The 23,346-nt window shown below is 38.8% G+C and overlaps 1 protein-coding gene across 3 annotated transcripts; it reads right to left on the bottom strand.

The window, feature by feature from the left end:
• Positions 1-7,406: 7,406 nt before the first annotated feature.
• Positions 7,407-23,332, bottom strand: LOC134180286 (tubulinyl-Tyr carboxypeptidase 1-like). Of its 3 annotated transcripts, none has more exons than XM_062647410.1 (11): positions 23,090-23,332; positions 20,182-20,270; positions 20,057-20,113; positions 19,915-19,989; positions 18,012-18,089; positions 17,835-17,928; positions 15,983-16,028; positions 15,834-15,913; positions 15,681-15,769; positions 15,550-15,612; positions 7,407-7,669 (listed from the first exon to the last, which is right to left on the bottom strand). In XM_062647410.1, exons 1-11 carry the CDS (start codon positions 23,261-23,263, stop codon positions 7,621-7,623), a joined length of 894 nt encoding a protein of 297 aa, XP_062503394.1. In that variant the 5' UTR covers positions 23,264-23,332; the 3' UTR covers positions 7,407-7,620. The 3 variants fall into 3 exon arrangements, with proteins under 3 accessions (XP_062503394.1, XP_062503393.1, XP_062503395.1); XM_062647409.1 differs by having other exon boundaries at positions 15,550-15,626; positions 15,686-15,769; XM_062647411.1 differs by having other exon boundaries at positions 15,686-15,769.
• Between the last annotated feature and the right edge of the window lie 14 nt (positions 23,333-23,346).

Genomic DNA, 23,346 nt, shown 5'->3' with positions numbered 1-23,346 from the left:
GATCGACAATGTCGTGATGACTTCGGTATTCACATGAAGCCAAATACAAACGAAGAAGAAGCAGGTCGCACTCGATTTCGGCTCATCGAGACGTCTGGGAGAGGCGTGAAAATTATCATGGCCATCGTCACGTCGTTCGCGTCCGTCTCGTACAGCTGTAAGAGTTGGAGAGTGCCGATTCGAGGCGCAATAAATGCGAAACCAAATAATCCACGCGACCAAATAGTCCCTGCAGGTGGCCGAAACCAAATAAGCCCTAGTTAAACGGTTTCGGGAACCAAATAGGAGCGAGATAATTGCCCGCGACCAAATAGTCCACGGAACCAAATAGTCCCTGTACAATGTTTTAGTGCGTAGAATGCTGCGGCTAGCTGCAGATTTATGCATCGATCCTGCATGGCATCGATTGATTGATACTTAGGTGCACAGCGACGTGTGCGTACTGTCTACGCAAGGAAGACGATCTACGTCTCTGAAATTGGTTGCGCAGGACCAAAGATCGGCGATGACGTTCAGAACAGAAGAGAAAATAAGTGAATATATGTAGTTCGAGAAATAACTAATTAAATGTATCTGATATAAAATCACTTATTTGCACTTGGTCTCTCAGATGAGTATTGATGGTTGTTTGTTTGCGTTGTTGTCCACTATCAAACAATACGTTTTGTAGGTTAGTTAATTAGTGGAGCCTAGTGAAAATCTTGTTTTCTTGTATACATGCATCTTTTGTGTCTTTCTGCCATTTAGTCTGTCCGCCATTTAGTCTGTCCGTCTGTCTATCTTTTCTTTGAATGGTGACACAGCAAAATGTCCTGCAGTAGAACCAGGATATGCAGGCAAGAAAATGAAGACAACAACTATACTAATCAGCATGCAGCTATGCGCATGCAAGCAGATATGAGTGTATACAGAGATGCAATGCAAGAGTGATCAGTGGAAAGTGTCTAAGTTAAATTGACTCATCAACAATGTAAAGTAGAGGACTTCTTATACGACTGAAACATTAATTAAGCTTATTACGTTAATTGATTTAGAAATTCTAGCTTTGTTACCGTCTTGCGACTAGATCATATAATAGTTTGTATTGAAGAATAAATAATCTGTCTGCCTATCTGTCTGTCTGTCTGTCTGTCTGTCTGTCAAATACATATATTTTTCAAATCCAAAGAAATTTCTATCAAGAGCTTGAAAGGTAGTCTCTAAGTAAAGTTCCTCTAAATCAACAACAAACACTTTGTCTGTCTGTCTGCCTGCCTGTCTGTCTGTCTGTCTGTCTGTCTGTCTGTCTGTCTGTCTGTCTGTCTGTCTGTCTATCTGTCTGTCTGTCTGTCGTTTGCTTGTTTTTGTGTACCGTGCTATTGTTGTCCAATATTATTTCTGAACCAATGCTTAAGTTTTGGCTGCTCCTCGGTCTCTTTGTCTATCTCTGTTGTTTGGTTGTTCTTTGTGTGCCTTGGTAGTGTATTCAAGATTGTTTCTTAGTTGTAATAATTAGGTTTTTGCTTTGAATTCTAGATAGATCGGTGATAATATTCCATTGAAACTTTGTACCACTTCTCATGTTTCTCACTTTATGGCGTTATCAGTATCCTGAGAGAAGCGTTCCTGAAAGTATACGCATCCAACCAAACTTGGCGTTGCAGAGTATAATGTAGTTTTCTAGAGTGCGAGGGAATAGTCTAACTACTAGTAACTGAAGTTCCGAGGCTAGACGAATATTGTACTCTAGCGAATTTAGTGTAATATACAAACGTTCTAGTCCGCTGTCAAGCGACTTTCCACTTTGCAAAAGTTGTGTTATATCTACAACTGTAGTCGTCCTCGCTAGTGCAACAACACACAGATGTTTGTTTACCTTGTAACCTACAAGACATTCTTACTCCGCCTACTTTAGACACGCCCGCTACCAGACGAGCCGAGATTTGCCTCAAAACGAAACGTCAGACACGCAAAATTGCGATCGCCAATGTCGTGATGACTTGGGTATTCATATGAAGCCAAATACAAACGAAGAAGAAGCAGGTCGCACTCGATTTCGGCTCATCGAGACGTCTGGGAGACGCGTGAAAATTATCATGGCCATCGTCACGTCGTTCGCGTCCGTCTCGTACAGCTGTAAGAGTTGGAGAGTGCCGATTCGAGGCGCAATAAATGCGAAACCAAATAGTCCACGCGACCAAATAGTCCCTGCAGGTGGTCGAAACCAAATAAGCCCTAGTTAAACGGTTTCGGGAACCAAATAGGAGCGAGATAATTGCCCGCGACCAAATAGTCCAGGCGACCAAATAGTCCCTGTACAAATGTTATGACCAAGGGTCCCATTTCGAGAAATTAGCAGCGAGTTTTCCGTCTTAAATTATCTCACTCTTTGTTCTCCAAACACTCAGGTACTCATGTGAGTGATCATGGTAACTCATCGCAATTTCTATTAATTTTCATTGATATCAGTACGTACTTTTCGGCCACCGTACACGTACTCTAAAGCCATTGGACGTCGTCACTTCGAAGACATACCTGCAGCTCTTCGACGCGCGTACACGGGCGACCAAGACCCGGATATACTAAAAATATCTTGCCATTTTTCGACGTCTCTGACAAATAGGCGACACGCTTCGTGCGTACCGTGCGAGGTCAGGAACGAGCAGTTTAAATTCGGTGGAGATCCGATGCGCCGTTTCAGAGAAATTCGAGCGCGTGAGGAGGTGCGGGTTGGATCGGCAGGAAATCGCGTCTTCCCGAGAGAAGTCCGAGACGACGACAATCTTACTGTCGAGTTGCATGGATTCAGTGTGCGCGAGCAAAAATTCGGGACGCTGCGACTCGCCTTTCTTGGAGATCTTCTCTTACATACAAATATACACAGACAGACAGGCAGGCAGGCAGACAGACAGACAGACAGACAGACAGACAGACAGACAGACAGACAGACAGACAGACAGACAGACAGACAGACAGACAGACAGACAGACAGACAGACAGACAGACAGACAGACGGACAGACGGAGGAAAGGGAGCTGGGTCATGGCTGGAATTAATTAAGCCATTCCTACTGAAGAGATTCTTGCACTGAAACTCGACGAATTTTGTTTGGCAGCATCTCTGAGATTGGACATACCTGCACTTTTTGTCAACTGGAACATCCAGTGTGAATGTGGCAAGTTGGCAGATGAATATCATCTTACATGCAAACATGGAGGTGGGCCTGTGTGTCACACGATGAAATTGTAAATGCATGGAGCACTTGTCTACATGAATTAAAGATTCCTCACGAAAAAGAACCTCGACATCGTTACTCTGGAAATGAGAATAGACCAGACATAGTTGTGTATGACTGTGGGTGTAGCTATGACCTTGATGTAGCTATGGCTCATCCTTTCAGCCAAGACAGTTTAAAGCAGGCAGCTTTAGAGGAAGGTTTTGCTGCAGCAAGAAGGGAGGAAAAGAAGATGATCAAATACGAAAAACAACAATTTGCTGGCAATACAACAAGCCTCAATTTCACTCCTCTGGTATTTAAACATTTTGGAACTTGGGGATCAAAAGCTACCAACTATTTAAACAAACTAGTCAGCAGATCAAGAGACATTGAAGGCTATACAAATGAAGCTGACTCTAGAGGTTTTTGGAGGAAAAATTCTCAATAATATTACAACGATGTAACGTAAGCTAAAGTCATCCTCCACAAGCTGACACGTGTCTTCCCTGGAGAAGTAGATGAGAACATACACCATAGAGACTATCAAAGTAGTTTGCATTAAACTAAAGCTAAACTCAGTAGATTGCTTGTATTTAGTGTTAGAAATGTAACGTAGAGTTTGTGTTTCAATGAATGAAATTGACAGACAGACAGAGCTTTTTAATGCTAATTGTTATTTGTGTAATTGTAATTGTAGTTGTGACACTTGTTGTTCATTAGCTGTTACTTTAGTTTCACCTGTATTAGCTTTGATGTATAAAAATATATGAAAATTTGACAGACAGACAGACAGACAGACAGACAGACAACAACTTGCCGGCAATACATCAAGTCTCAAGTTCACTCCTCTGGTATTTGAACATTTTGGATCAGAAGGTACCAATATTTAGACAAACTAGCCAGAAGATCTAAATACATTGAAGGCTATACAATTGAAGCTGACTTTAGAGGTTTGTGGAGGAAAAATTCTCAATAATGTTACAACTATGTAACGGTAAAGTCAACCTCCACAAGCTGAATTGATATATCGTGTTTTCCTGGAGAAGTAGATGAGAACATATACGATAGAGCCTATCAAACAGTAGCTTGCATTAGACTAAAGCTGAACTCAGTAGCTTGTTTGCATTTAGTGTTTGAAATGCGCGTGTAGTGTAGAGTTTGTGTTTCAATAAATGAAATTGACAGCCAGACAGACAGACTGTAGTATTTAGTTGCTTTGGTTAGATGGTGTAGAATATAGTTCAATGTTTGAAGAGATATGTGACAGACAAACAGACAGACCACAGAAAAGAACCAAGAGACAGATATACAAACAATGATATTGCAGACCCAATATCGTGGTGTTTGCACTGATGGGGGATGAAACGTTGACTTAAGACGTTGCCTTTGCTCGTCTGTGGAGCTCTGAAGTCTCATCAAAATCGGCAGAAGAAAATGAATTCGCGGCTTCAGCAAGCTTAAGGGAGGAGCGAAAGATGAAGAAATATGCTAAGCTAGCCCTGTCCGGTGGAGGTACTACTAGCCCAACACTCGTCCCGTTAGTCTTTGAACATTTTGGGAGATGGGGGCAAGAAGCAGAAAGGTATTTGAATACACTCTTGCGTCCAGAGCAAGGGACTGTAAAGAAAAGAAAAATCATTCTGAGTTTGTCTGCTACTGGAGGAAACGTATAGCTGTAATTGTGCAGTAAGCTAATGCTGGAGTGATACTAGGAAAATTGAAGAGGGCAACAGCTAGGAGGTCGGGAGATGGGGTCATGGGTGAACATTTGGATGTACAATGTAGCGTGCACTAGTTAGTTAATTACATACAGTTTAGATGTAGTTTATGGTAGTTAATTAAGATTCTGCGTTTGATGTAAATGGAATAGGTGGTTTTAGCCTTTTAGGTTTGAGACAGACACAAGGATTAGTGTATATTTAGTGTTGTAATTGTGCTTAAAATGTATTGAAATAAATGAAGACAGACAGACGGCCAATTTACTTCTGAAGAAAATCAGTAATGCCTTGTCGGGACAGGCCAAGTGCCCAGACTCGTAAATGTTCTATAGAGAAGGAATCACATGATCCCTATTTAACCAAAATTAGTAGTTAAATATATATTGTAGTTAGTTGTTAGTTGTTTTCTCTTGCTTTTATTGTGATAGGACAAACGTAGTTAGCCATTTGCTATTGTATCCTAATTGAAATATGAAAAATATATCTAGTGACTTTTATGCCACTCAATACTTTAGCCACTAGCTGACACTGCATGAGGGCTTTGCATGTAGTAAACAACTGCTTTTAGAGTTTTTAGAGTTATTAGTTCCTTCAAGTGTTGTTTTGAGTTTAGTTTACTAGTAGTTCACAAACACTGATAGTAGACAGACAAACAGACAGACAGATAGGTATAATTTATTTTCAGACAGACAGACAGACAGACAGACAAACAGACAGACAGACAGAGAGGTAGACAGACGGACAAACAGTCAGACAGACAGACAGCTCTCTTTATCAGTTGCTTCTTTGATGTGATAGTAATCCAGCTTTTGAAAGACACGTAGGACAAGTTAGACCCAAAGTTGGAAGAGTTCTAATGGTAGGTACATCATGATTATACACTTCTGTCGTTTTGTTTGAATAACACTAAATATCTCTAAATTAATTGATCACTCAAATCATGCCAGCGATTGATGGTAAATTTTACGCCCTAGCCTTCTGTCTTCAGTGAAATGCTCAAAGTTATCCTGCAGGATCGATTGATCGAACAGCGTTTGAGGTTGTCTTTCAGCAAATCTTTTGAATCATAGCAGTACCGTGGTCTAGCTTCCTTGACGTACATCGCTTTCCTTGTTTGAGCTCTTCAAACAGCAACTGCTTCAATGTATTGAGCAGTTTCTAAAGCTGTATAACTCGCAAACACACAAACGCCACGCACGCACGCACACACACACACACACACACACACACACACACACACACACACACACACAGTGCGAGTCACAGACATCATTCATCAGGTAGCAGCCCCTTCTTTCCGTCATAGATAGATGTATACTTTCGGTGGAAAAATAGCATCTATATAGGTATATGCAATTGCTCTTTATTTATGCCTGTCGTGTTCCAGCCTATTATTCTTGATCATCAACTAATTAATATTTATTGAAGCAAACTACCTGTAACGCTCAATTGTAAGCTAGAGATCGCTTGACAGATGAACACGTTTGATCTTGGTCAAATACAAATTAAGGTAGCCCACAGACTGCACTTGCATTTTCTCAGTAGCAAAGCATACCTATGATATTGTCATGCCTCGGTGCGCAGTGTGTGTGTGTGTGTGTGTGTGTGTGTGTGTGTGTGTGTGTGTGTGCGTGTGCCGCTGAACGTTTGTTTGCAGATGCTGCTGCTGTAGTAATCACGACAAGAGCATGCAGGCATAGAAGAGGCAGCTCATACTCTTGATAAGGTGACAGAAGAATGAGGACTGACAATGAGTATCCAGAAACCAACTAAGCTGTTAGTGGCTGGTTAAGTCGGACATGAATTAAACGCTTCCACATTGCATGAAAAGAACTTGTCTAAGATAGCCAGAGATCGCTCCTTATGGAGTAATGCCTGCACTATTAAACCTTTTATCAATGTGACTTTCAATACAAGCAGTCAGCTGAGCAACAGATAGTATTTTATGTCTGCAATTAACACTTGTGTTAGATCCCTACTTCAGAAGGCCTCAAGATATAGCATGGCACAAGTGCATGTGATGTAATTTGATATAATTTTAAAGACAAGAAGGACTTCTGGGTGTAAGAAGTGCACACCGAAACATTTACATGCCCCCATGCTTTCATTTAACTAGTGTCATCATACAATATTGTGTAGTATACGAGTCATTGTCGTGATGTAACAGGTTGGGGCCATTGGAGAGGTATCACTATCAGTGGCCAAAGTAAGAATTGGTTATTGTGTGTTCAAAAAAAACTGTTGTGTAAGCTATAGTTTACTGCAAATTAATAATTATTAACAGCTAGTTTGGTGGCATAAATTTAAGTGACTTTGTGTTACAAAATTGACTCACAAGTTCACATGCACGTATATATACGTAGTCTACCCAGGCCTGTAGTCTACCTATACTTCTCAATCTTCCAGTGCCATGCAGAAATGGCACCATTGCCATAGTGATTGCATCCCTGATTGAACACATGCAGCGGCTTGTTGTCAGTACTAACAGAGAATGTATGTTGATCATTGATTAATCTGTCTATAGCTAGCATTGTAATACAAGTCACATTATTTGAGTCATGAACTATACGTGTACTGTTCAGATAAAATGTGTAGTAAATATCATTTAATTGTCTGTTGAAAAAGTTTTGAACTTTTACTTCTGGCCGTCATCAAAGTCCATCACTTTCTCACAATGAAGTAGCAATTAATTAGTGAAGCATAAAATCAAACTTGCACCTTGTAGGCAGACTTTGTCTGACTTGCAGGCTTAAACCTGCAAAACACAGTTGCACGACAAGTAATTTCACTATATCATTTGCAAACAGACAGACAGATAAACAAACAGACAAAAGGCAGACAAATCAGCGGACTTACAAATAAACAAATGATGAGACAGAGAACAAATGGATGGACCAACATACATACATACAAACAAAAGGGTGAACTGACAGACAAATGGACAACAGCCACATATTAAATTAATTAAGATAAGAGATTGTCTGATATTGGGAAATTATAAATGGCTATGAGTTAGTTACACGATTGAATTGACTGATTTCTGATCAAGAAGTCTGAAAAATGGTCAGATGCCTGTAGTAACATTTTCTTGCTCCTGAAGAAATTCTAAGATTCAAATAATACCTATTGACATAACCTATATTAATTAATCGCTGCATCAATACATCAAAGGTAAACAATCTAAACAGATTGAGTGCCTGGTGGTTTGTATGTGAACACATTCATTTTGATTACATTGACTTAGTCAATAGTAATGTTGATGTCAGCAGGCAAACGTCTAGCTGCTTACATTGCCCAAGTCATCGCCTAAATGCATTACTGTGTGTGATGCAATAGAAATAAATATTATTATATTATTATTATTATAAAGCCAATTGCTAAAAAATTCTTGAGGTGGATTACTGCCCTGAATGCTCTGTTCCAACTGCGTCTCCAGTACTGTATCCCGTTGAAGTGCTACCAATAACAAATATACTTTTTTGCTGCATCATGTTTGCATGGTTGCCCTCTACAACCACCAGATGCAGAACTGTAATAAAGCTGATGCTAAACAGTCGCAATTGTGTTAGGCTATGATTACCAACTGGCAAGCATGATTTCAAACTTGTCTAAATCATATATATGTATATGTATATATATATATATATATATATATATATATATATATATATATATATATATCAGTCCTTTGACAGACCGAGGAACATTTGCCACCCAACTTTACTCAGGGCAGACCTGCATACTTGATGTGTCCATAAGGAACTCCTTCAATCCTTCTCAGATAATCAATGCTGCAAATGAAGCTGTGCAGCTGCCAAGTTTGGTGAATAAGAAAGGGCAACAGACACGACGACAACGTAACAGCAGTAGGAGGTCTTTTCTACCCATTGGTGGTGGAAATGGAGTATGGTCAACTCACAGCAGCCTGGAAGTCATCAAATTTATTGCAAAAAGATCGTCTTTGCTTAATGGACAAACTCTTAGCAAAACTCTTTGCAACTTGCATGAGCAATTGCCATGCAGATTATGGAAATACAATGCACAGTTGATTTTAGAAAAATTAGCTTTAGCTGCTTCAATTACGGTGTTCTAGAATAAGGTGACTCTACTGGGTCGCCGTTAGTCTGTTAAATATATGCTGAATATATATATATATATATATATATATATATATATATATATATATATATATATATATATATATATATATATATGTACACACACACACACACACACACACACACACACACACACACACACACACACACACACACACACACACACACACAGAGTATATATGATATGATAATGGTATGTCCACTGAGTCAGTGATGACGATTACTGTCTCTTGCTTCTTTGACGTGATAGTAATCCAGCTTTTGAAGGAAACACTTTGGTACATGTAGAACAAGTTAGACCCAAAGTTGGAAGAGTTCTAATGGTAGATACATCACAATTTTTACTCTTCTGTTGTTTTGTTTGAATAGCACTGATCCTTGATAGCATCAAATGATTGATGGCACATTTTTACGCCATAGCTTTCTGTCTTCAGTAAAATGTTCAAATTTATCAGAACTGATTGAACAGCGTTTGAGGTTGTCTTTCAGCAAATCTTTGAATCATAGCTGTGGTCTTCCCTGACGTCGCTTTCCTAGTTTGAGCTCTCCAAACAGCAACTGCTTTGGTATCCTGTCATCAGGCATGTGTGCTACATGCCCAGCCCACTAAAATTGAGACTTCATGATGTAAAATTCTATGCCACACATATCAGATCGTGAAAGCACTTCGGTATTTGGAACTTTGTCTTTCCATTGAATTTTACAAATTCGACGAAGGCATCACATGTGGAAGCTGTCAAGTTTATGTATGTTCTGTTTCAGTGGTGTCCAACTCTCACATTTGTACAGGAGGATTGGAAGAACAACTGCCTTGTAGACAGACTTTCATTTGCAATTTGATTTCTCTTTGTTTCCACAATCTTGATTCCAGTTTGCCAAAAGCATATTATATATATATATATATATATATATATATATATATATATATATATATATCTGTACATTTCCAATATTCCGTCATGTAACATAGGTATTCACTGAAAAATTTAACTACTAGAACCATTCCCTTTGAATTGCATCAGTAATTACCCTCGCATTGTGATTATTGTATGTATACACAATAGAATTACAAAGCAAGTGTAATTGATTGCAAGCATGCTACAAATTAAGTTAATCCTCCCATGAAAACCTCAAATCTTGCTATTGTGTTATCCTGATATACATATTAATTAATATTTAATTTGAGTAATAACTACACAGACAGTTCACTAGCTGCATGAAATCCATGCAATAAATAGATCTAGTGTTGCTATCAAAGTTAGAAGGTTAGTTAATCAGTATTCTGTAATGATCTCTAGCTCCTTGCCGTTCCATGAGCAAATTCCTGTTTGTGACACCAAAAGATGCAAACAGTCACTTAAAAGGGCCATACAGCTCACATCAATCAGTTATCAATTTACTCATCTGGTTATTAAATGCTCATGCACGTGTGAGACGTTTTGCAAGCTATGCATGTACAATTCCTCATCAAAATCTAGCAATCATGACAAAAATTTCGTTTGGTAGCTAGCTATCATTAGCTCAGTCAGTAGCCATGCATGCCTTTAGCTGCTCTCGAGTAGACACTGAAAAGTGAAACTGATTTGATTAGATAATAAGAGTTATACCATGGTCACGTGATGTGCAACCATGCACTCATGAGTACATACCTACTGTATATATGTATTGTACGGCAAGTGTGCAATAAGTTACTTCTGGTGTACGTTGCATGCTCACTTATATACATATCACATAAACATGGTATAAATTACTTACACATTTGCTTCGCACACATATAAATAGTGTAAGATACATATAAAAAGATATAAAACAAAAAGAATAGAAAAAATAGACAAACAGATAAATTCCATCAATCTCTTGAAAATGAGTCAATACCAATTTACTACTTTTACCATAATCAAACAGCAATGTATATGCAAAGTCTGCCGCCTCACGCCTTGCTTAATTGCGATAACGATGTTTCCAAATGCACCCATGTCCTGAGCTATTAAACTTTTTGACAGAATTCTCGCGTGTCTTTGTGACAATAATGGAACTCCCATTGCCAAAGACAAAAAGACTGCAGTGAGTTGTTCAGAAGAGATGAAATGTATGCAATAACCTCTTTGCTAAATTGAAAAAGAGAAGACAGGAAGTGAAACTTGCACTTCTGCAACATCTCAGGTAGAGACAAGATTCTCGTTGCATAAATCATAGCGTTGACGTGACATCCTCTATTACATTGCAAATTCTCCTTATAGCATCGTTCCAGGCAATCAAAATTTTCGAAGTTGATTGTCAGAGTAACACCACAATTGACATCCATAAAACAAAGATGGAAAGTCTTGCAGAAGACGACATAAAATTATCAAAGCAGCTCCCTTAAACTGATGGTAGAACGAATTAAAGAACGACAAAACCGTTTCATTTCAGACACAAATAGGCAGTGACTCCCTCATATCATAACACATAATATGACCCAGGTGTTTCCAGCTTCCTACAAACTCCAATTCTTTACCATCAAGAAACAGCATAGGTAGACAATGACAAGCGTAAGCACTTTGTTTTTGATGGATTGAAAAGCTATTGACGTTCAACAGCATATGAAGAGCATACATAGGTCAAGCAATCTTTGTAATCTATGAGAAGAGCCTGATAGAAGACTGAAATCATCAGCATACGCTACTGCACCCACGTTGACTTTGCCGATTTTGCACCCATACATCCTGACTCATTAATTTGTACTAGTATAGGTCGTCAACATAAACCAAGAATAGTGTATGGTGAGAGAACACCACTTTGTCTTACAACATTAGACACAGGAAATGGGTTAGATAGGACTTTCCCCACCTAACTCTGGCTTTCATATTACTCTACCAATATTCCAAAGGATGCAAAATGACAGGATTGAGACATCGATCTTTCAGGACATCAAAACACTTATCATGATTAACTCTGTAAAAGGCTTTGGACGCATCCATTAACAAGCAAAATGAGGAGATCCCCTTTTGGCTCTTGAATCAGAAATGAGCACATAGTCGTACTATATATGCTTTGGATTAAAGCCAAACTGATGATTACTAGTCTGCAAATTTTGCTTGCACATGTCAACTAATACAAGCTCCAAGACCTTGCATATAAATGAGGACAGTGTGATCCCTGTATACAGTTGAACATGTCAGATCTGCTTGCAAGTTTGTCTTTCACTAGTGGGACTATAATTCCCTCTAACAATGAGTTTGGGAGATAACCATATTTCAGCTAGCATACAGGTGAAAGGATTCACTAGGTGAGCAATGACACCTACAGCCAGGAGCATTTATCAGATGCTCTTCGCATATACCATCAAAGCCAGAAGCTTTGTTTCCTTTCAAAGAAAAACTGTCTTTTCAACCATTTCAGCATCTATCAAAAATTCGAAGTCAGACGGCATTTGGGTGGCCCATTCTCAATTGTGCCAGACATTAATATATTTCAGTAAAGTTACGTCTCCATAGCTCTGCAATGATTTCATCTTCTGAACAGGCTTCCAAAATTGTGAACCAGAGTCATTTAATATATGACGGACTAAAGCATCCATACATATCTTGTTAATGTCCTTTTTTAGTCTTCCTACTGCATACTAGTCGTACTCCAGCGGCATACATTGAAAGTTGGTTGGGGTTCACGTTTAATTTGCAGCTCTGAATGTCACTAATGACGTCACTATACACGTAATCTTACAATTACGTCATCTCAAGGTAGGCTCGTTTTAAACAAATTATGAGAGATTCTAAACTTATGAGATGAATCTCACAGAGAACTTCTACATATGCTCTTTGGAAAAGTCATTGGCCAAACCGTTTTAGTGTCCTGGATGTTTTACTATACCAAACATGTATAATGTCTACCCTTGGGGCCCAGTAATGGCCCTCATCTGTTGCTCAAGAACGTCTCAAAGGACACTCACACAATACTTGTGCCACTTTACCTAATTACTAAAGATATTTAATTAAAGCTGTATTAGTTAATTAACTTAACTATTAGGGCATATGGAGTGATTACTCATGCAGGGGGTTCACATGCAATCTGTGAACAATGGCATGTACATGCTTGGTACTCAGGACCAGAGGTTGGTCTTCGAACATGCACCCAATGATCGAGATTGTCGTGCAGCCATCTGATAATGACAAACGTACAAATTCAATCCATAAGTACGTCTGCAATTTTTGACATTGATTTTTCAGTGGCAGTGCATGATACTGTATAACCGGTTATTTCTGCAGTCTTAACTTTCTGGCAGTGCATGATACTGTTTAAGTTAACCGGTTATTTCTGCAGTCTTAAATTTCTGCGATTTGAGAATTTAGACAAAAGTTTTAATTACTGCAAATTAAATTCTGTGTTCTAACCAAGTAGACAGTTACTGGTACACATGTATATACATGTGTCCAAACAGTGACTTCTTGGGACTCCAAGGATATGCCTAAATATCTACACATTTTATTTGTGTGTTCCATTATTTCTTTGCAGAAATATCATAATCGCAGAAATAACTGGATATACGGTATGCAGCTGACAGTAATAAAGAGACTACCTCAGACAAATAACCACCCAACTGTTGATGATGGTGTCTAGAAATACATAACAAAAGACACCGTGCCTAATAGACAAGAAACCTTGCTTCTGCAAATGGCTGCCACAGACAGTCTTGATAATTATGAACATCATCTGCACTAGCAGGTTTCCACAGTGGTTGTTCCAAAGAACCGACTTTGTGATAAAACATACTATACTCCAAATTTTTCATTTCATATGCTTGAGGAATTTTAACAAAAGCTGTTAATGGTAAATGGTCAGAAAAGTAGCCACATTTATCAACCATATGGAATATTGACAATGCTATTATGTTATGCAGGGCCGTAGCCAGAATGAGGCAGAGGAGGCATTTGCCCCTTCTGATTTTGGGGATGTCATTAAAAATCAAGGTGTGATCGACTATCGAAGTAGACGCTCTAGCCTATGACAGAGCACCGCCTACTTTCTAGTAGGTGTTTAAGTATTAGTGGTTTTTCAATTAAGCACATTCGCACTGATATAGAACCGGCTAATATTTGCCAATGCCTTCCAGCTTTGAATCTGGAGTACTTCAATGGAAAACCAAATTCTCAGCTGGAGACACACACGATCTAGAGCTGCTTGACATCATTAAAATTACAGGCAAAACTTTTTATCCAAATATCTTTCCATCCTTCTTTGCTTTTGACTCTTCCCGTAGATTCCTGCACATCTGAACGCTATTTAGTGCACTGAGGTGCCTCAAAACCTGGCGCAGAACATCAATGGGAGAGAACCAACTACATGGCTTGCGCTTTTCACATTCATAAGGACCATCCACTCATCTCTCACCTAGACCCTTGATGTGCTCAAACAGTGGGATGCATCACTCCACAGAAGAATTGCACTGGCTTTCGACCACAGTTAAGAAGAAACATCATAAGACTAAACCAAGTAGCAGTTATACTTCTCTAGATATCACACAATGACACGATGTAGACCATTCTCATCTAATCTTCCCCTGAATAACAAACTAGATGTTATCGCCGTCTTATGATAAAAAGTGTATCTTAGCAGTATAAACACATGTCTCGCCTCCTCTAATTTTTAGGTCTGGGTACGGCCCAGTGCAACTACTTACCATGGATTTTGAGCTTAATGTGTGATCTATCCATGATGCTCTTGAATCGTCATCAGATCTTTAGGACACTGAATTAACTGCTGGGTCTACGAACAGCTGATCTGGAACACTCAACTGACAATCTGCAACAAATTCTCTCAGAGCTGTCCCAAATGTAGAATCTCTCTTGGGATCGGCATTAAAATATCCAATAATGCAGATTTCATCACCAACATGGATCTAGATAAATGTTCTTAACAATCCAAGACATTAAAGAAAATGAAACAAAATTCTGACAATCACCATAATCAGTTGGAAGGTACACTGATAATAAATACAAACACCAGTTATCCATCTTCAGTTGAATCCCACAAATTCCCTTATCTCCAAATTAAGTCTTGTAACACACTGACAGAACAGTAAATACTCCGTCTCCATAAACAAGCAACTCCCCATATCATATGATTAACATGCTATATGGCTTTACCAGCACTAGGAGTGATGTTCTAGCCTTTGGCTTTGCCTAAGGCAATAACCCGCCCGTTGTGCTTGTACAGACATATAGCATGCTAATCATACGATTACCTATATATGTAATTAAAAAGAAAATTGCCTGTCATATCACACTACATGTTTGCAAGGTTTACAACGTACTGCTAGTATGATGAGCATGTGCATAAAGGCAGGCAAATTAAGCAAACGGATGTCTATAACCAGTGGGCAGACAAATAGATTTGTTACAAATGCATATATTGGCAAAGCTGTCATACAGATTAACAAACACACAGACAGGTACATATGATCATAAGCAGGCAGACAACCAAAGACAGAAGTTTGTTAATACCATATATTGCACAACTGTTCTCTAATTCACTGACTCACCCATTGCTAGATCCACTAGAAAGATCTTCAGTTGGACTAGCTCCAGAATGTAATAAAGGAATTCTAGCATAGAAGGTCTAATTGAAAACCAAATTTATCACACATTTTGTAATCTATGTCTGCACACAAACCTTACCTTGGTTTTCATTTCCCGACTGTAACGTTCTAGCAAACGCTTTATTTCATTGTTTGCCATCCCCTGCAATTCAATTTTCAGATACTGCACCGCAGTCAAAGATGAAGTCAAAAACAGCTGCTAAAACTGATAGTTAGAATCGAATTACCCCCCAGCATATCTTCTCTCCACTGCAAAAATCATGAACAACAGGAAGACTAAGCTTGACTCTCACTACCGTATGGTAATCTAGCAACACAATGACACCATGCAGATCAAACGTCATATACTGTTACAGGATACAAAATTATGTCTTACATTGCTTGTAGCTGGTTTGGAAATCACACACAAGTTCATACAAAGACTAGAAACAGTACATTAAGTTTTCATAATTTGCAATGAAGCCGTTGTTTCTCTAAATACCATATAACATGAATACTGTCGGGAAATTTATTTTGGCAGATTGTTGAATTTTTAGCAACCACCAATATAAAATCCGTTATTAATTTGGCCACCGGGATATGTTGACTTCATCAGGCACGTGGATCACTATCTAATGGTAAAGTGGCGGTATATCATGTGGCTGAGGCCCTGAGATGGCAGGTAATCCCTGCTTGTCGTCTGTTGTGCCTATGAATGAGACTGTGAGGCTATGGATGAAGCTGGACTGTCACGTTCACGTGGGTCCCGCTCCTTGTACTGACCCAGCAGTTCTTCATCACTAAGCAGTAGTTGGAGACCAGTAACTTAAAGAAATGTGAGCCATAAAAACAGCTGTCAATCACAAACTCCTCCATGACCATGTAAGATAAGAGGTACATCAGTTATCGAACAACGATGTCTAACCGCAAAAATAAAATTTGCCAATATGCTTTGTCCGTCAATTTCTTAGCAAACCACCATATACATTCCTGCCAATGTTTCATCTTATACGGTATTATGTTTACGGTATAACAAAAAACATAATTAACATCTATGAGCACCAAAACAAGAGTCTTAAAATACTGTCATTCTGCATGTCACTCTGTCATATGGCACAAAACGGCTGGATAAAAACATTTACTTAGGTTATCGATCATGCACTAGCATCATCCTGGGTGTCCATCAGAAAAGTGTGGTGCTATATATATAGCTCAGTTCATTAGAGTCATACTAGAGAGTGAGCTAGTATATATGCATCCGGGACCCATCAGGGTTGCAAGTTCAAGTGACAGTGATGGTGAGCTATAGCACAATCTAACTCTCAACTCAGGGGTATAAATGAGTACCTGGTCATTGACTGGGAATGGACAAGACCTCTGGCTTGTCAAAAATTATATCCTGCAGCAATCGGGTACGTGTGGGCCTTGGTGTCCACTCCCATACTGGTGCACCTGGATGCTCTGGCTTAGCTACCTCCAGGTGGATCGTTAGCGCTGGCCCAGAGCAGACAGAGGCCCTGTCCCTGGAGGCAGGGAAGCTATCTTCAGAACTGTCTCGTTAGAGATGAGACACTGCCAGAGTAAAGTTCTTAACATTTGTCAATTTTTCCATTTATACTGTGCACACTTGTGTAAAAGTAATTCCATATTTACCAGCTAGCTGATTTGAGAGTCTGCTAAATGTAAAACCCAAAATCTTTGAGATGCAGAATTTCCAAACAAGTCAGCCAAACAAGACCATGGCTGTAGCATTTTTGAAAAGTTTTAAAAACTAAAAACATTGATAACAGGCTGTCACGGTCTAGGTTCCCAAGGAATTGTCCGGGACTTTGGATGCTAACACATGTGTAAACAGTGTGTTGTCCATGTAATGTAAACAATCACATCTGCTATCTTTAGATCACATAATATAATTAATTGTTAATTATGCCCACGTTGACCACATCTCCTAGTGTACGTGTCTATGCACTATAGGTTGTAGCACTTTGGATTTACTTCCGCTGGCCTGTATTGTACATTTTTGTTAAGCATAGTTACTTTCTATAATAAGAAATATAATGGATATTAAAGATTTGCCTATAATATTTACAAAAAAATAGTATAACACTTAAAGTTACTATGTGCAAATTGAAAGTTGAAATTATACGCATAGCTGCTTGCAATAGCTTCTCTTGTTCACTCTAAGAGTTAATTGAGTACTGTACCAGATACTAAAATTAAACTTGTTAGCAAATTAATAAATCTCTTACTTGATAAACCAATGGTTTATACATGAGATCTTCACGTCTACTCAGTCCCACACAGCCAAACAACCCTTCATAGTACACTCCCAATACAACATGCCTGCAAATGTCAGTTACAACATGTAGTACATTTTGTACGTTTATTGTGCTTAATGACAATCAAAGGATAGTATTGGTACTTACTTGTGATAATGGCCTTCACATTTTGTCTTAAAGCCAATAACAAATCGTGTAACTGAATACAGTCCACATGTCAAATAACTGCACTTCAAGTCAAGGTCAAATACATATAACAACACCACTACAAGACTAAACCAAATATATTAAAATAATGGCAACACAAACACCACTAAAGGTCATCAAACTCAACAAACTACAAAAATAAATATATGTAACATTGAGTGCACGTACAGTAAAAGTCTATAAGAAACCAAGTAGTCGATTCAACTGAAGAAGCATCCACCCTAGTGGTATCCACCTTCTCACTTGCCAAATCAACAGCTCTTTTCAATTGTAGTGATTGACAGTTGTGGAATTACCAACATATATACTTGTCTTTGCAACTTTGCTGTTGCTTTTGTCATTTCACGGATACTGAAACTGGCTTTGAATGTTGGAGACATCACTCAGATCTCTTCGTTGTTGTAAGATTGCTGCAGTAAGAGAAGCTGTGACCGTGTACATAGTGAAGTTGGGTGATGTATGCCCAAGCCACATACCAGAGTGACAAGACAAAGAAAGCAATCTCCCGATGTCATCGTGTTTATTCTGGCCTGTGAGCACAAGAATGAGTTTGGTTCGATAACATATTCATTGCAATGGCGCCAGATCTGCTGTAGCTAGTATATTGGAAAGTCCTTCAATCACAGGACATTGTACCAAAGCAGATTTCGAATCATGAGGTTGCGACTTAGTAATGGAAGATAATCGTTCTATTTCTGCTATCCAGTTTGTCACTTTGCCCTTTTTAAAAGAATTGCAATATTCTACATCACCCAGAAGTGCTCCTAAATGATTTCTTCCTGATTTGATTTGGCTATAAGCAAACATTTTGGTTTCTTCCAAGGACGTGTACTGCTCTATCAACTAACCAGGATTTACTAGCCTTGGACAGCAAAGTTTCACTGCCTACAAATAGCTGGCAAAGTGTTGCAAGGGTAAGTAAGTCCATATAATGGTTGATAGATTCTTTCAAAATAAACACACATTCTGAACAGCTATGTGACGTACTGAATCCAAACTGCATGTCACAGGAACCAATTCCACTCTTTATTCTCCCAAGAATAGTTCCTTCTAGTGGCTTGGGTGCCACACATGAGATAGTAATTCCATGATAGTTGCCTTGGTTTGAAACGTCACCTTTCCTATCCTTGATGATTGAAGCAGTGTATGACTGTATGGAACGACTGACTAAGAACAAAGTGCCTCATAAATGATGAAAATGTAATGCTCATATAAACTAAACTGTAAACCAAAACCACCATATCTCAAATGTTCTACTTCAATTCCGTCCATCCCTGCAGAATTGTTTAGTTTCAGGTTTTTAAAATATTATCGACCTCAAAAGGATAAACTTCTACACACTACCCAGACAATCTTGCTGTGCTACCCATCTACGTAACTTTTCATCAAACAATATATAATCGATCTCTGTCAACATTCTCTTGAAATTTGCTATCTATGATGTGGTAGCTCCAAAATGGGACTTCCAAAGGTCCATTCACCTATTCTTACTGGCAAATTAACTAACAGATGAAAGCCTACACCAATTATTTAACTTTCTTCTGAATAATGTCTGTTATTTTCCACATTCATGTCATTGACCAAATTCTTGCAGAAGACTTTGCTTTCCTTTTTTCACCTCTTTCAATTTGTGTTTACAGCGCTGTCTGGATTCGTACATGGATAAATAATCCATTTTAATATATAATTTACAAGTAGTTATTAATTCTACATTTCACATTTACAAACACATGTACGTAACATGCTCTCTCTCTCTCTCTCTCTCTCACACACACACACACACACACACACACAGCCATTTTAGTAAAAGTATCCATGCAACTGCAGTGTCAGATGTTGATACAGTCCAAGAATAACTGCTTCCAAACACTTAATAGGAAGTGCTACTTTGATCATCTCCTTAGCTTGCTCCATCATTCTGCAGAAAAAGACAGCGCATATGAAGCTATATAGCAATAGCATTGAATTAACACTCTTCAACTCACCGAGATAAACAACGACCTTTCTTCATTTCAAAAAATTGAGTGCCAGTGTGATTATACCTAAAGCCATAAGCAGTCAAATAGTTAAGGTACATGCAGTCGCTCTTTCAGTATAATTCAAGTTATACTGAAATTCCTTCAGGTAACTCTGAATGGCTTGAACTTTGGCAGCTACAGTTGTAAATTCAGTAAGATGGGGTGGTTGAGGAATAGCTATCTAAAATCAGAAGCAAAATTTCTGAATTTGAGCTATTTCATGTCTATTGAATAATGTCAAGATTCTAGTAATAGGACACACTCTGTATATCATGTCAACTATTGCTGTCTGCATGTGTGGATTTTATCTGTCCTAGTAATTAATTTGTCTGTTGTTTGTTTGTCCAAGTGATTTGTCCGTTCATACAGCTGCCTAGGTGTTAAAAACAGTGCAAATATAATCCAATCTCGACATTCAATCCAATGCAGATTTACGAGATAAAGCTTTGTTCTTGAGTTATCGGTGTTTTATGGTACATGCATAGTAAAGCAGAGGTGCCCATCTGGCGTTATGGCACTGCATGTAGCGCCAAGCCAATTTTTTCAATGGCAGAGCAGCACCAAAATTGTAGTAATGCTTTGGCATGCCTATTACCAATTATCATGCGCAGCATAGGTAATACATACATACATACATACATAAATACATACATATATTAGATTCAGATGACCCTTTACGGGATTTGCCTGTTATGTCTGTTTCTGCCTTGTTGTAAGGAGCAAGGCATATATATCAATATATTTCTCTCCTTCTAACCCTCTAATTACTGAACCATGTTTTGCTATCTGAAGGTAGATCCCACGAAAAAACTCAACAGCATCTACTAGTAAAACTTGATAAATTATTCTAGCATTATACATCCACAGTTATATTGAGAGTTGTTGCATCAGGTTCTTCTGTGTCTGAAAATAAGTAACTTGCTACAGCGGACACTCTTGAGAAGATTAACTCTAATGTTTGCAAACTTGCAGGAGTTCAAAAGCCATAAGTCTCAATAACAAGCGGGTAAAACTCTCCTCCCTCTGCCATTACTCTGGCCTCATGACAATCATTCCTGGCTTCAGCATGTTCTGCTGCAGCACCTGCTTTAAGCGGCGGCTTTGATGATATCCAGAGGCTGTAAACTATTGCTCACCGTGATGCCAAAGTATGCAGCTCAACAGTCTGAAAAGTCAGGGTAAATATATCACCTGGACGACTGGCATCACAACTGGAGCATCGTTGCTCTCTTTCACATACCTGTTTTCAGTCAAAACAGTACGAAAGATGACGCTACAGAACAAGTTATGCCGTCTCGTCCAGAGTGGACCATAACCACAACATGGTAAACGATCCCCAAAATCTAGAACTTGGCCGCAAACACACTTCACGGATTGAGGAGGAAAGGAAAGAGAGAAATTCCAAGCCATAGCCTTACAGCTAATACAAATTCATGCGGTGACATGGCAAGGCTTAGGTGAGGGTTCGGTATATTGCCCACAACTAAGCACAAGCATGATTCATAGAGATGTTGTTAAGCCGTGCTTTTTCCCTAAGACTGGCTTTCTGTAATATTTATGTCAATATGTCAAAGTGAAGAACGATCGACTCCTACTGGCCAAGCAAAAACGGGTCCTGGTCCTGAGATAGAGACAGCGGCTGTCATACATATTTTACATACTTTACCAGTCATACATACATATGTAGCGTTAACTACTAGTAATTCATGCAGTCATTAGTAGATTACAAGTGTAGTGAGCATATGTAGAAGAAACTATAAATACCTAGAGTTCAATCATTTTCAGTCATTTGGTTTTATGTTAGTAGCAACTGTGTCTCTTTTGAGTAGTGTCTAAAACGCTACATTAGTGACCCTGACGTGATTCCAACAAGCAACCTTCTCACTACACTTTATCAGTTAATGGGCAAAAAGAGGTTGTGTCTTTGGATCGCCTCAAACCAGCTTACCTGGCCGCTTCTCTTACACTCAATCCACTAACCCTAACTGAAGACATGAACTCTCCAACATCCTCTCCAACACCCTCTTCAATAGTACTCCAGCCAATTCTGCTCCAAGGAGAATCGCACGTTCCGTTCGCCTTGTGCATTGGCCCAGATGTTTCGCTTATTAGCTCACTGGAGGGGAGCTATGTAGCGTTAACTAATTCATGCAGACATTAGTAGATTACAAGTCTAGTGAGCATGCGTAGAAGAAACTATAAATAGCTAGAGTTCAATCGTTTTCAGTCATTTCTGTTACAGGCGTTTGGATCGCTTGGTTTTGTGTTAGGAACCACCATGCGTCAATTGAGTAGTTTCTAAAACGCTACATATACTCTACCAGTATGTGTGAGAGTGTACCCATTGAGTTAAAGTATGTGCAGTACGTGCCAGTAGATTTTGGCACTGCATTTTCAAACTTGGGCGTCCCTAAAAAGTATATGGTATTTTAGCTGCCCCGTCTGTATCTCATATATACTGAACAGTCTCAACCTTAATTAATCCACATAGATAAAAGTGCATTCTACTGCCAAACTTTAATAGCTAGACTGTGTAAAACTATAGTCCATGCATGCATTTAATTAGCCTATTTATAAGATTTATATATATAGTTTCCAAGGCAATGTGTAGTTGCAGTTCCCGAGATATAACGTTAATGAACTTGGCTTAATTAATTACCCAATTGGGTTGACCTACATACTGGCATGCAAAATCTACTGAAAGAGTTCGTAATCACTCAACCCAGCCCAGAAATACGCAAGCCACCCACAATCAACCTTGAAATCAGATTGCCACTAATAAGTTAATTGTTGTTCTGAAACTTAGCTAGAACTTGCACCTTGGGCAGGCTATCAAATTTTCATAAAGGAGTGAACCGTGGATTATAACGAGAAACAACAAACAAGTAACATATAACTGAATCATTAAACTTTAAACTTGTTATAGTAAAATACGAAAGTGCCTTTAATTAATTAATTGTCTAGCTGCTCTAGATTCATTATAAAGTTGAATATACTTACATGTTTCAAAGCTGTGTTGCCTCGTATCTGGCCCATAGTTTCATGTTTGTGGGGATGAACCTTCGCGACATGATCCCACATCTTCTCCCATGTCGTTTCGTCAATTGGAAATCCTCCTCTGTTCACGAAGCAAGAACTGTACGAGGAGCAGTCATTCTCTGTACCAGCTTCCATAAATACTCTAGTCGTTACAGCAGTAACTAGGCTAAATAGTAAACAACACTAAGATAATCGTTTCCGTAGAAATAACGACAACA

The sequence above is a fragment of the Corticium candelabrum genome, chromosome 5 (genome assembly GCF_963422355.1).
Source record: "Corticium candelabrum chromosome 5, ooCorCand1.1, whole genome shotgun sequence".
NCBI classification, from domain to species: Eukaryota; Metazoa; Porifera; class Homoscleromorpha; order Homosclerophorida; family Plakinidae; genus Corticium; species Corticium candelabrum.
Note: the sequence above shows the minus strand (reverse complement) of the source record. Positions and strands in the feature narration are given on the sequence as shown.

What these genes read in the sequence shown, in the direction of transcription:
- LOC134180286 (XM_062647409.1), bottom strand. Translation starts at nt 23,263, where the DNA reads ATGGAAGCTGGTACAGAGAATGACTGCTCCTCGTACAGTTCTTGCTTC. An exon ending in AGTTACCTGAAGGAATTTCA is followed by an intron (nt 20,114 to 20,181) that starts GTATAACTTGAA and finishes TTATGGCTTTAG; the next exon opens with GTATAATCACACTGGCACTC. An exon ending in GAGAGAAGATATGCTGGGGG is followed by an intron (nt 15,770 to 15,833) that starts GTAATTCGATTC and finishes ACTGCGGTGCAG; the next exon opens with TATCTGAAAATTGAATTGCA.